This window comes from Squalius cephalus (assembly GCF_949319135.1).
Source record: "Squalius cephalus genome assembly, chromosome: 4".
Classification (NCBI taxonomy): Eukaryota; Metazoa; Chordata; class Actinopteri; order Cypriniformes; family Leuciscidae; genus Squalius; species Squalius cephalus.
This window is the reverse complement of record NC_137125.1, coordinates 35,227,316-35,240,580: the sequence shown is the minus strand read 5'-3', so window position 1 is coordinate 35,240,580 and position 13,265 is coordinate 35,227,316. Positions and strand designations below refer to the sequence as shown.

At 39.6% G+C, this 13,265-nt stretch overlaps 1 protein-coding gene across 2 annotated transcripts; it reads left to right on the top strand.

The window, feature by feature from the left end:
• Window positions 1–1,458: 1,458 nt before the first annotated feature.
• On the top strand, window positions 1,459–8,399 carry LOC307157072 (solute carrier organic anion transporter family member 1C1-like; the record flags this gene model as incomplete). 2 transcript variants are annotated; one of them, XM_079868845.1, is made up of 14 exons in its annotated part: window positions 1,459–1,521; window positions 1,722–1,863; window positions 2,045–2,177; window positions 2,540–2,646; window positions 2,739–2,891; window positions 2,990–3,088; window positions 4,570–4,770; window positions 5,137–5,301; window positions 5,395–5,590; window positions 5,734–5,899; window positions 5,996–6,180; window positions 7,349–7,413; window positions 7,544–7,661; window positions 7,736–8,399. In XM_079868845.1, 14 exons carry the CDS (start codon window positions 1,459–1,461, stop codon window positions 7,905–7,907), a joined length of 1,965 nt encoding a protein of 654 aa, XP_079724971.1. In that variant the 3' UTR covers window positions 7,908–8,399. The 2 variants fall into 2 exon arrangements, with proteins under 2 accessions (XP_079724971.1, XP_079724970.1); XM_079868844.1 differs by lacking the exons at window positions 1,459–1,521; window positions 1,722–1,863 and having other exon boundaries at window positions 2,051–2,177; window positions 5,731–5,899.
• Between the last annotated feature and the right edge of the window lie 4,866 nt (window positions 8,400–13,265).

Here is a 13,265-nt window from a genome sequence, read left to right as displayed (position 1 = left end):
GTGTGTGGTGTTGTGTAAAACTGTCTGAAGAGAAGCATGTTAGTTTGACTCCAGGAAGAATAGCTGTACTTGTTACAGCTAATGGAGATCAAAATAAATACAAATACAAATACTTTGTAAGGAAATACTACCGCTCTACAGACGGAACACAATACCCATGACATAACTTTTTTGACCGGAAATTCCTTTTTGCACTTAAATACAAATAAACCTTCTCTATGACCAACATTGCATCCTAACAGTAACTCATGTACAGCATAATTGTATCAAGCTGCATTTAGTACAGGGTTTCTCAAACTCGGTCCTGGAGGGCCACTGTCCTGCACAGTTTAGCTCCAGCCCTGATCAAACACACCTGAGCAAGCAAATCAATGTCTTCAGGATCACTAGAAACTCACAGCTAGGTGTGTTTTATCAGGGTTGGAGCTAAACTGTGTGCAGGACAGTGGCCCTCCAGGACCGAGTTTGAGAAACCCTGATTTAGTACATTGTTATTATTCAGTGGAAAGAATGCAAAGTGTCTCATATGTACAATTCGATGGATCTCAAAACCTATTTTTGCAACACAAATATAGTCATTAGTTAATTTCAGCTTGGTGAAAAATCTTTTTGCTCTTTCAAAAAGTCATCCCATATTGATAGCGGCGCCCTGATGCCCGCAAATTAGTTCAAATCTCCCAGAATCTAGAGCGAGTGAGCAAGAGCGCGCATGGGAGACAGAGACTGTGCTCCAAAAAACGTGTAGTGCGTGCACAGCAGAGAGGGAGAGGGAGAGGGAGCGAGTGACCTCCCTGAAATGACCTTTTGCAGGTTGGGATGTAAACAACTTGTGTAAAAACCTACTGCATGTAAATGTGATTGTTTTTGTTTGATCCACATTAGGGTTAAAGGAACACTCAGTGGAAGTTAAAGATTAATTTTAGATAATGACCTGTAGGTGAAAAAGACACTTTCAGAGATCCCGCTTTGGGCATACTTCAACTGCATATTCAACTGCTTCCTCTCAAAGACACATCTAGACATGTAAGTGTTTCAAAATTGTGAATTAATAATATTTTATTCATGTTTGCATTTGATTACGATGTATTTTGCCTTGAATCATCTCTGACATGATAGAAGTGGATGGATACACTTTTTTATTTAAGAAAAAACTGTAACTGCTTAAGTCCATTAAATATTGGTTCTTAACTTTATTTATTTTTTGTCCGTTTTTAAGACATCGAGGCAGTTCAACATAGTATCAAAATGTATTTTTTAAAGTTATTTTTTTATTGTATTTTTTTTCTCTTATGATATTTTTTACAGTTTCCATTTTTCCACATAAGCACACAACTTCAACTTTGCAGAGTTTGTCTTCTTTCATTTTTCATTAGTTTGTGATTTGTTTACCTCTTCACTAGCCCATTGTTCACCATGACAGAGGAGGGCAGCCCAGAGGGATTCTTTGAGTCCAGACCAATGGAGTATTCAGACAGTAATAAGAAAACATCTCAGGCCAAATGCTGCTCCCCAAGTCTAAAGGCAAGAGACATTGTCTTTGACCATATGCATGTTTAACCGAGAAAGTGTAGAACCACTATTAGCTGATTATTTGTTTTAATAGTGGTGTATAATAGCTGTTATACTTCTGAGAAAAAAAAAAAGGTTAAATCTTCTGACTTAATCTCTTTTCTACCCTTTTCTACCTCTTCTACCCTCTTCCCTCTTTTCTGCCTGGAAAGATCTTTATTGGTGTACTTGCCTTCTGTTATTTCTCCAAATCCATGACGGGGGCTTACACCAAAAGCACCATCACTCAGATTGAGAGGCGGTTTGAGATCCCAAGTTCTACTGTTGGTATCATCGATGGCAGTTTTGAAATGGGTGAGTTGAGATGTGTCGAGCTGCACTGAGAAATGAGGGCTGAGGTTCACCCATTAGATGAGTACTTATAGCAGTGAGTCACACCACTGAGGCTGTAATGTGACTGAATTTGGGACAGTTGATTGATGGTATTCTATGACACAACATAGAGCTTGTTAAATAACGTCACATTTGTTTGCAGGTAATCTGTTGGTCATCACTTTGGTAAGCTACTTTGGCGCTAAGTTTCATAGGCCCAAGATCATTGGAGCAGGGGTCCTGCTGATGGGTATAGGGACAATGATAATGGCTTTTCCTCACTTCATTATGGACCGGTGAGTAACGTTCATGGGTCAATGACAAATGAAGCATGTTCAGTTTCATATGATTTAAAAAAAAACTCTTGAAACTCATGAAAAGTTCAAATGTAAAGACTCAAAAAATGTAATTTAGTCCAAGCATCATGTAAAAGGTATATTTTCCTTATCTGATATTTTAAGAGATTTGTCGATTATAAAAAATGTGTTTTTAAGTCATTGCATCTATTAATTACTTTTAATGTTATGTTGAATCAATTAATGGATGGCCATATTCATACTAAAATATTTAATAAAGATCCACCTCATAACGATAAGTATTCTTCAAGATCTGTATTTTAAATGCATTTATTATTTATGTGTCTGTTTGTTTCTGACAGGTACAAGTATGATACAGCTGCCGCCCACACTAATGATGCTGATAATTTCACAGTGAGATCCACATGCTCATCTGACACCCAGAATACTGTTCAACAGCTTGTGTCCGGTAATGCATGGTTATATGTGGAAGCATATGGGGTATTTTAATTGTAAATTGCAGTAAAATACCCAACATAGCACTCTATATGGGTTGTATAGGATGCCAAAAAGGGGAAGAGGAAAGCTCGCCCACATGGGTGATTGTGCTGTTGGGAAACATTATTCGTGGCATCGGGGAAGCCAGCATCGTTCCTTTGGGAATGTCATTCATAGATGATTATGCACACCCAGAAAACTCTGCATTTTACATTGGTGAGAAAATTATTGTGTGTGTGTGTGTGTGTGTGTTTTAATCTCAAACCAAAGTACCTCATGTGATTCAGTCCATTTTCTTTCTTTTTTTTCTGTAGGTTGCCTGCACACACTCGGAGTGATCGGGCCAATTTTCGGTTACTTGTTAGGATCTCTTTGTGCTAGACTTTACGTGGACATTGGCTTAGTTGATAGAGGTGAGTTAAAAATGTTATACCTTAGAGGTCACTAACAAGAAAGTACCTTTGTTTGTTTTGACATGTACCATGGTAGTACTTCCTCTCTGAAGAACCTTGAGGTACCATGCAAATACAAAATACCATACATATTCATATTCATGGTATATGCATATGGTAATGTCAAGGTGGAGTTAGAGGGTCGGTAGGGTCTCAATCTGGAAAACGGGACCACCACAGAAGCATTTTCAGAGCAGAAGATGGACCATGGCAGAACTGGAACCATCTTGGCAGAACAGTTGAACATGATGGTGGAGCAGGAGGCCTCAGGGGCTCAGGAAAGGCCAGAGGAGCGAATGACACAGGATAGGAAGGCAGACTATGAGGCCTCAGGAAAGCCGGCTGAGTGGAAGACCACAGAAGAGCCAACATATTAGAAGATTAGAAACCCACCATAGGGAACCAGAAGTGTGGGTTGTGCCACAAGGATCTCTGATGCTGAAGCAGATCAGGGTAAGTATGCTTCAGAGGAAGTATCAGCAGATGCAGCTGGGAGCACTAAGTTGGTCTTCAGGCTGTAGATGGACTGAGCCATTACTGTCACCAGGAGAACAGACCCATTTGGTACCTTGGGGAAAATAGGACTCCCTGAAAAGTTAGGAGAAACAGAATTAGGGGAGCCCAATACATGAAGCCATGGAGGCTGAAGGAACTAGGAGTCTGGCAGAATCAATGGACAGAGGTAACAAGGTAAAACTGGAGGGAGGAGTAACATAGAGGGAGCCAGTGAAAGGAGGGACCCCTAATGAGTTGATGGATGGAAATTCCATGGAGGAGCTGGTGGGAGTAGTAAAGGAGGATTAAGGTTGGTCTTTGAGGCCAGAACAAAAGGTTCAATGGAGACTTCTGTTACCTACGAGAATTATAGCCCATGAGTGGCCTCTATGGTCAGGAAAAGGGAATGGAAGAAAGGATGGGTGATTTCAACAACAGAGATGGCTGAAGATCTGGTTGCTCTTTGTGGTTAAGATAAAGGAGGAGTGTTATCAGCTTGTCCTCTGCGAGAAGTTAAGATCCCACTGATTTCATAATAAAGGGCTGGTCTACACAGTTTAATGGTGCACCCAAGTGCAGGGTCTTTTTTTAAAGTTTATGGACAGTGAACAGGTAAGGATGGTAACAGTTGGGATTGCAGGACAGGTAAGATAGGAACCACATAGATGGAGAACAGATGAAGATAAGGAGTCTTTCGGTGAAGGAAAGCTGAGACGGACAAGAGGTAAGTAACTCTACTAACTAAGAACAGAGAAGTCCATTTGTTTTTATCAGAGATCAGACACTGTGTGACTGTGGAGTATAAATGCTGTTCTTGATAGCAGGTGTGATAGAATATATGGAGTGGGCAAATAGTGAAATGATGTGGACCGGGCTGGTGGAGGTGTCACATATATATTTTTCTAACACATAGTTTGTTTATTTGTATATATTCTTCTCATTATCAGAGAGTGTGACCATCACCCCTCAGGACTCTCGCTGGGTTGGGGCCTGGTGGTTGGGTTATGTGGTTTCTGGGCTGTTGACTCTGCTTGCTGCTTTACCTCTCTGGTTCCTGCCAAGAGCTTTACCTGAAAACCCCCAAACCCCTCAAGACAACCCCTCAAAAAAACATAAACACACACCCAGCATTACAGAGATAGCTAAAGGTATGGCAACCTTACACAGACCACAAGGTCTAATTAAATCTAATTAGTCACTGAGACTAATTAGTCATATGTAGTACTTTATGATGTTTGTTTGTTTGTGTGTGTGTGTGTGTGTGTGTGTGTCACTATGGATCTTTACAGTTTCAGTCTCTTTTAATTATACAAATTGAATTGGTGGCCAGGAGATCCTCCAGAAAATCAAATTTATGTAACACAGATCAACGTAATACAGGTTTGGAAGAATATTCCAAGAGTTTTCAGGAAATTATTGGTGGTTATTATTATAAATTATAAAGTGTTATTATGGTCTACTATGACAATTAAAAGAGATTGTTCTAAATATTTGCTTATTTGCTTGTTTTCTAGATTTTGGGCCATCTCTGAAGCGTCTGCTCACCAACAAGATCTATCTCCTGTACCTGGTTTCCAATGTAGTGGCATTCAATGCCTTTGCCATATTAATAACGTATACACCAAAGTATTTGGAACAGCAGTTTGGACAAAGTGCATCCAAGACCAACTTTCTCATAGGTGACAACTGCCATGATTACTGCCATGTTTTTTTTTTTTTTTTTTTTTTTTTTGCTGGCTGTTTAAACTGAGTGTGCTTATATATTTCTGTAGGAGTGATATCTGTTCCGCCATCGGCTCTGGGTATGTTCCTGAGTGGGTGGATAATGAAGAGGTTTAAACTGGATCTGCTGGGATCTGCAAGAATGTTGTTTTTCACTGCAATTGCCGCATTGTTTCTCACCATACCTTGCTTTGCTCTTAGCTGTGTAAATACAGATGTCGCTGGGGTCACAGTGCCCTATCAAGGGTACTTTCACCTCCAGTCACACTCTTATTGCATCATGGAAACTATACATTATCCATCAATTGAATCTATCCTTAACGAACTGCTTGCCCTATCTAGGGTCATATAAATATGTAATATAATATGATCAATTGTTTATGTAGCAGATATATAGAAGTTCAGAATATAAGCAGTGATGTCCTCACTTCTTGTAATGCCGACTGTGGGTGTCCTGACTTCCAATGGGATCCAGTGTGTGGACAGAATGGAGTGACCTACATCTCTCCTTGTCACGCAGGCTGCAGTTCCACTCATGGCACAGGACAGAATATGGTGAACAACTTTCTTAAACTGTTGACCTCAAATTCATTATTACATGTGTTTGAGTGTCTTTTCTTTCTTTTTTTTTCATTTGCATGTGTTTGTCAGACATTCCACCACTGTACATGTGTCCAGAGCTGGGGAATGAGTGCTGGGAACTCCTCTGCAGTGCTTGGACAGTGTTCACGAGAGAGCAGATGTACTATAATGTTCTACATCTATCTGGGGCTGCAGTCTTTCGCCTTCTTTGTGAACTGTCTGGGCACTGTTCCCTTCTTCATCATCTCATTGAGGTTCTGTTTAATTACTTTACATGCTTTGTGTAGCGGGTAGGGTGGTTGAGATGGGAAGTGTACCTTTAAGGCTCGCTCACTGGCACTGATTATTTGGATCAGATGGCGTAAGTCCCTTTAAATTAAAATGAACAGAAAAACATTAATGCGGTGTGAGTTGAAGAGTGAGCCTCTTGGTGTATCGGCTATGTAAACGGGAGAACTTTGGTTTGGCATCTGCATGTATGGTGACCAGTAAATGGTACCAACAGTTACGAGTCTACAGAAACTTGCTCACATAATAGCGAGTAGTGATTCTACACGGGTTTGCAGCACAAGCAACACTGGTGAGAGTGTGCACAGCTATTAGTCATCCACACCATTTAACTTTATTGTTACGGGGCATATAGCTCTAATTCATCTAGGCTGGTGTCCAAAGAAAAACGAGGATTGCCTTTGTCTGTCACTAGCCACTGTTTTTCCTGGGTTTTGTTTTACTTTTTATTTCTTTGGATGTTTGTGTGTGTGTCTTGGGGATCTGCTACCACCGTTCTGTGGTGACCTGGACCTAGGTGGGCCTAGGATGGAGTTCTGCTAGTGGTAGCTTGTTAATCTAAATGTTTTGTTTTTTTGTTTTTCTGTTTGGCAATCATTATACTCCAATATTCGCCCTATGGGCATTGTGCAATATCTCCTTTGGGGACAGTGTCTATTTTGCAATGTTCACTAGTGTGAAGTGTGAAATGCTGTGTTAGTACATGTATGCACGGCCGATTTGGTTTGAAGTGTCTCTTGCATTGTTGGAGTGTGTGAACAGTATCTATTTATTCGACTTTATTCACTGTAGTCTTGGTATTGTTATACTTTATATCCTGTAACTCATTTACTATGAGACTTTTATTCACTGTGACTTATTTATTGTAAAATTGTTCACTGTTACCTACGGGGACCATTTGTCTGCTCTGATTGCCAATCAGTATATTATTGTCTAGTGTTTAATAAAATTATATTTGAGTACATCAGTCCCATTTCTGTTCCTTCATTGGATACAACCTGCCTAAATAGTTTAAAGGGGAGCGCTGTTTGGGTGTTTAGATATTAAAATTGTGTGTGTTGGAGCGCCCCCTAGGGGTCACATTTGTATTTATATGGATGAAATTTGTATTAAATGTTTAATCTGTTCTTGCAGGATTGTGGATCCTGAGCTGAAGTCTCTCTCAGTGGGCGTGCAACTGTTAGTTTTAAGAGTTTTGGGTAAGTTCACATTTGTATTGTTTGGGTTTATTTAGAAGAAGTGCCCCAAGAATGGAAATTAATTCACAGATGTTATTAACATTAAGGTCTGGCACAGCATTGTTTTTAATGTAATTTCACTCTTTTAAAGGTGGTATTCCTGCTCCCATTTACTTTGGGGCTCTTATTGACTCTACCTGTCTGAAATGGGGTCACAAGAAATGTGGTGGGAGAGGCGCTTGCAGAATGTATGCCACTGAGACTTTTAGGTGAGCAAATCTGGCAGGAGTATTCTATTTAGCCCCAACTGATGTATGCTAAAATGTAATGTGACCCTCATTAGGTTCCTGTTTCTGGGACTGGTCAACTGTCTCCGGTTGTTAGGATATATCCTGTTATGGGTGGCCATCATACAGATTAACAGGAAAGTACAGAATGATAAACGGAAGTCCAAGGACATAGAACTGCAAGAGCCTATGCTGTATGTTCCAGAACAGCAGAATACTCTAAAATAATGTTCTGCGTGGTTTTATTTTGTATTTGTATATGTGTGCTTTTTTATGTGCTTTGTTTTGTTTTGTTCCTGGGTCATTTTAAAAATATGGTGACATATGGAGGAATGACATACGTGGAATCCACACGTACCAGATGTTGGCCGCGCACATATGCGCATGCCTATCGACTAAACATGTAATGTGCATGTGAATGCCGTAACCGTTTTCACAGATTCACGTTCTGAAGTTTACACGGAATTGATAACGGTATTGCTTTCAAAACTTGTTTTCAGTTGAAAACGGTGTTGTGTAAGCGGCCCTTAAGTTAATAACTAATGATTTTTACAACGGAAATTAATCGATCAAAAACTTACTTAAGCTAGACAATGACTTTCTTCTAGAGCTGCTGTACTGCCAAAACAATCTTTGTTGCATTCATTTCCTATTATCACTGTAAATCTGCTTTGAAACAATCTGTATTGGAAAAAGCACTTTATAAATGGAGGTGACTTGAATTCACTTGACTACAGTAATGTTTTCTTTAGACTAGTGACTTGTCTACCATTACGACAGCTTTGCTATAACTGTGTAACGAGTTAGCTCAAAGAAATATTAATAATCAATCATAACTTGTTATAATTGATTATGAATATTTGGTTATGAATATCAGTTAATAGAATTAACTTAATGTAGTAAATATACATATTATACATTAATATTACAATCAACCCACCTGTTCGTCCCATGAACACTCAAGGGTTAATTGTCTATTCATTCTAAGAAATACTCATTTCCGGGGGAGGGAAATGTCTTTCTTACTGTACATTACTACTAAGAGCCTGTAGTCAAAATCTAAATCGTAAAGTAAACTTTGTTGCAAGCAGAGAATCAGAACCAAATACGTATTGTGCACAAGTTTTATGAACTAAATCACAAACATAACTAATCTAAACACATACATACATGCATATGTGGCGATATTATGGGCAAGAAATTTAGAATCACACTTTAATTTATACCCGACTACGCCACCCTGGTGGAGGACCAGGGAAATACTCCAAAGAAGGACACACAGGTAAGTATTACCCACTGAGGGCAAAGATTTAAACCAGTGAGACAGGGGTAACAATACAAAACATACTTTATTTTAATAAAACATCATGAACATCACTAAAAACTCGCACCATAGAAAAATACTTCTCCAGGGCCAGGCTTCACAGGAACAAGGCAGGCCAGGCGCACTCGAGAGGTCGTCCAAACCCACTTAAATTCACCCCAAATCAGACTGCAAGGCACTGCAAGGCAATTGTCTTAACACACATCACACACTGTGAAGCACACGCCTCTAGATAAAGGCAGCCGGCCTCCCCCGTTCCACATCGAATCCCTACCGGCTCCTGGAGACACAGAAAGAGGATTAGCCACTAATTATGAGAAAATTATACTACACAAAAACCACCAACCCAAATAAAATATACAAACACAAAGATGGCACGTCGAGGGCGTCCCAGCTTCTTGACCAGGTATGGCCAAGCAGGGAGCAATGCCTGAATGGTCACCAACAGAATCCAACTCAAAAACGGTTACCATATTAGCATAATAAATTGCACTAAAGAGAACCATAAATTAATATGTAGTAATGTTGAAAAAATAACCCAAAAACCATAAAAACTAGTTGGCCAAAGGAATATATTTATGACCAAAGAGTTCTCGATCTTGACCTTTCTGTACATACTCATAGACTCCTTCTAATGCTACATAAGCCATATAGACATCCATATCTGACCTTTTGAACTTATGTCTGGTCAAAGGGTCCTCAAAAGTTTTTAGACTATATAAAGTTATAGACTCTTTCTGATGACAAATCAGCTATTCAGAGGTCCCATTTCGACCTACTGAACATATTTCTGGCCAAAGAGTTCTTGAACATTATCTTGCTATACTACAGATTGACTTCTTGTGATGTTATATTAACCAGACAGTAGACTATTTTTGACCTATTGAACATATTTCTGGCCAGAGTCCGTGAACATTAACTCACTATATACATATAGACTGACTTCTCATATTGTTAAATCAGGCAGACAGTAGTCCATATTTGACTGATTGAAAAAAAATTTGACCAAAGAGTTCTCAAAAGGATTTTGTCTATCATAAATGTATAGACTCCTTCTGATGTTAAATCAGCCATACAGAAGTCCATATTTGACCATCTGAACATATTTCTGGCCAGAGACCTTGAACTTTAACCTTACTATACATATTTCTCCTACTATAAAGACTTCTCGTGTTGTTATATCAGCCAGACTGTAGTCCATATTTGACTGATTTAACATGTTTTGGCCAAAGAATCCTCAAATGTTTTTTACTCTTAGAAACTCATAAACTCCTTCTGATGTTAAATCAGCCATACAGAAGTTCATATTTGACTAATAGTTTGTAATATATATTTGTAATAGTTTCTTTTAGTAACCATTTATAACGTGCGTCGTGGCGAGTGGAAGGATGACACCAGATAAGTTGTTTGCTCTTTTAATAGTCGCAGCTGTGCTGACAACAGGCTACAACAACAACAACCACATCACATAAAACAAATCCCTCCGCCTCTAAGCGGGCACTATTTAACCTTAGCATATGTGCGCGGCACTATATACTACATCCTCCTTTCTTATAATAAACAAAAACAAAAGTTTATCTTTTGCAGAGAAGATGTAAAATGCAGCTTAGCTGAAACAATATTTCAATGTGTATCAATCAGGGATACATTAAACTTAAACTGAACATACCATTGCATATCTACTGTTTCCTCTTTTTTTTTCTCTATAAACACAACATAAGCCCAATATTGTATGCACTTATTGGCTTAACACATAGTCTCTGTACCTAACTGGTGGCCTAATAACTCGGCCGCTTCTGGTTTGACCCATTTGTGGAGGAGGAGAAGGCTCCACACATGCAGTCTCAACAGCATCGGTAGGAGCATCCAGGGTGCTGTCTTGCTCTTCATCGAGACTGTCCGGTTCAGTATACACCTGAATGTTGCTGGGTGTCTTCCTCAGGTGTCTCCTGTTGCGCCACTAGTGTACTATTTATGAAGGCTATATCCTTAACACCAAGCATATCTGCAGACTCTATTGATTTTCTCCTTGATTCTTTTAACTCAAAAGTTAAAAGTGTAATTGATTAAATTGCTCCTGTTAAAGTCAGGAAGAAGAGTGGCAGACAAAAAGCACCTTGGAGAAACTCAACAACAGTGCAAAATATGAAAAGACAATGCAGAAAAGCAGAGCGCATGTGGCGGAAGACAAAACTTGTAGTACATTATAACATCTACAAAGACAGCATCCATGCTTTCAATATGGAACTAGGCAAAGCTAGACAGACTTTCTTCTCAAATATTATAAACAGTAATTTAAACAACACACGCACTCTTTTTGCTACTGTAGAGAGACTGACAAACCCCCCAAGTCAGATTCCCAGTGAAATGCTCTCAGACAACAAGTGCAGTGAGTTTGCTTCTTTCTTCTCTGAGAAAATCAATAATATCAGAAAGGTGATCAGCACATCCTTGAGTTGCTCTGGGGTCAGACAGATCAGACCACCTGAGAAAGTAGTTACTATGTCTGATTTCAAAGAAATTGATGGCAAAATTTTGGAAGAAACCGTACAGCACCTTTTTATTTAATTTATTTAATTTTATTTAATAGGGACATGTGTGAACAATAAACCTGTACCACACTACAACATTTATAGCCAAGGCTAATTTGCAATGTCCGTCCCTTAAAACATCAACCTGCGCTCTTGACACGCTTCCCACATCATTTTTCAAAAGTGTGTTAAACAGTTTAGAAGCAGATCTTCTAGAACTGGTAAATGCCTCACTTCTCTCTGGGAGTTTTCCAAACTCCCTGAAAACTGCAGTTGTCAAGCCCCTCCTGAAAAAGAGCAATCTGGATAAGACAATATTAAGCAACTATAGGCCGATTTCAAATCTTCCTTTCATAGGCAAGATCATTGAAAAAGTTGTCTTCAATCAGCTGAACAAATTCTTATGCTCGAATGGATACTTTGACAATTTTCAATCTGGTTTCCGACCACACCACAGCACAGAGACAGCGCTCATAAAGATAATAAACGATATTCGCTTAAATACTGATTCAGGCAAATTATCAGTGCTGGTACTACTCGACCTCAGTGCTGCATTTGACACTGTCAATCATAACATTCTTCTTGACAGGCTGGAAAACTGGGTGGGGCTTTCTGGGATAGTCCTAAAATGGTTCAGGTCATACTTAGATGGGAGAGGTTATTATGTGAGTATAGGAGACCATAAGTCTGAGTGGACATCCATGACATGCGGAGTCCCTCAAGGCTCAATTCTTGCGCCACTCCTGTTCAACCTGTATATGCTCCCAATGAGCCAAATAATTAGAAAGAACCAAATTGCTTACTTTGGGTCAAAGAATTTGAGAACAGGGGCTGTTACAAGCGCATTTTTTAGACTCTTTACAGCTTCCTCATGTTCATGTTGCCATTGCCAAACACTGTCCTTTCTCAGCAGTTGTCTCAGTGGCTGTCGCTTCTCCAGGTCTGACTGTGAGAGATACTTGATCATCTCAAGCATGCGTTGCAGAGCAGGTCTGTCTGTGGGTGATGGCATGTCAACTATTGCCTTAACTTTTGCATCGTCTACTTTAACACCCTCTGAGGTCACAACATGACCCATGTATTTAACACTGTTCACCTTGTATTGGATCTTCTCTTTGTTGAATTTAACATTAGCCTCCTTTGCTCTAGTCATCACTTTTTGCAGTATTTCGTTGTGTTCCTATTCTGTGGATGCAGCGATAATCATGTAATCAGCAATTATGTGAACACATACTGTCAGCAATTCGATGTCCCCAAATGTCTCGCAGTTGCGTTGCTGAAAAAAATTCACTCGCCGACTTGATCCAAAATAGTAGGCGCTTAAACCTATAGCGCCCCCATGGCGTGTTGAAAGTGCACAGTAGCGACGACTCCTTGTCCAGCTTTATTTGCCAATAGCCGTCTTTCTCATCCAGAACTGTGAGGATTTTCTTATCAGCTAGTTTACACAACACCTCATCTGCTGTGGGAATTGAGTAATGCTGTCTCAAAATAGCTTTAAGCCAGTAGGGTCTAGGCAAACAAGCTTCTTCTTGTCTTTCTTTTCAGTGACTACAAGGCTATTGACCCATGTCGTTGGCTCAGTCACTTGTTCAACAACATCTGCTTTTAGCAGGTCATCAAGCGTGTCTCTCAGTCTATCCATAACTGCCAGTGGTATTTTCATGCAGCCATGTATGACAGGAGTGACTGTAGGGTCAATGTGGATGTGATGTTCACCTGAGAACTCAC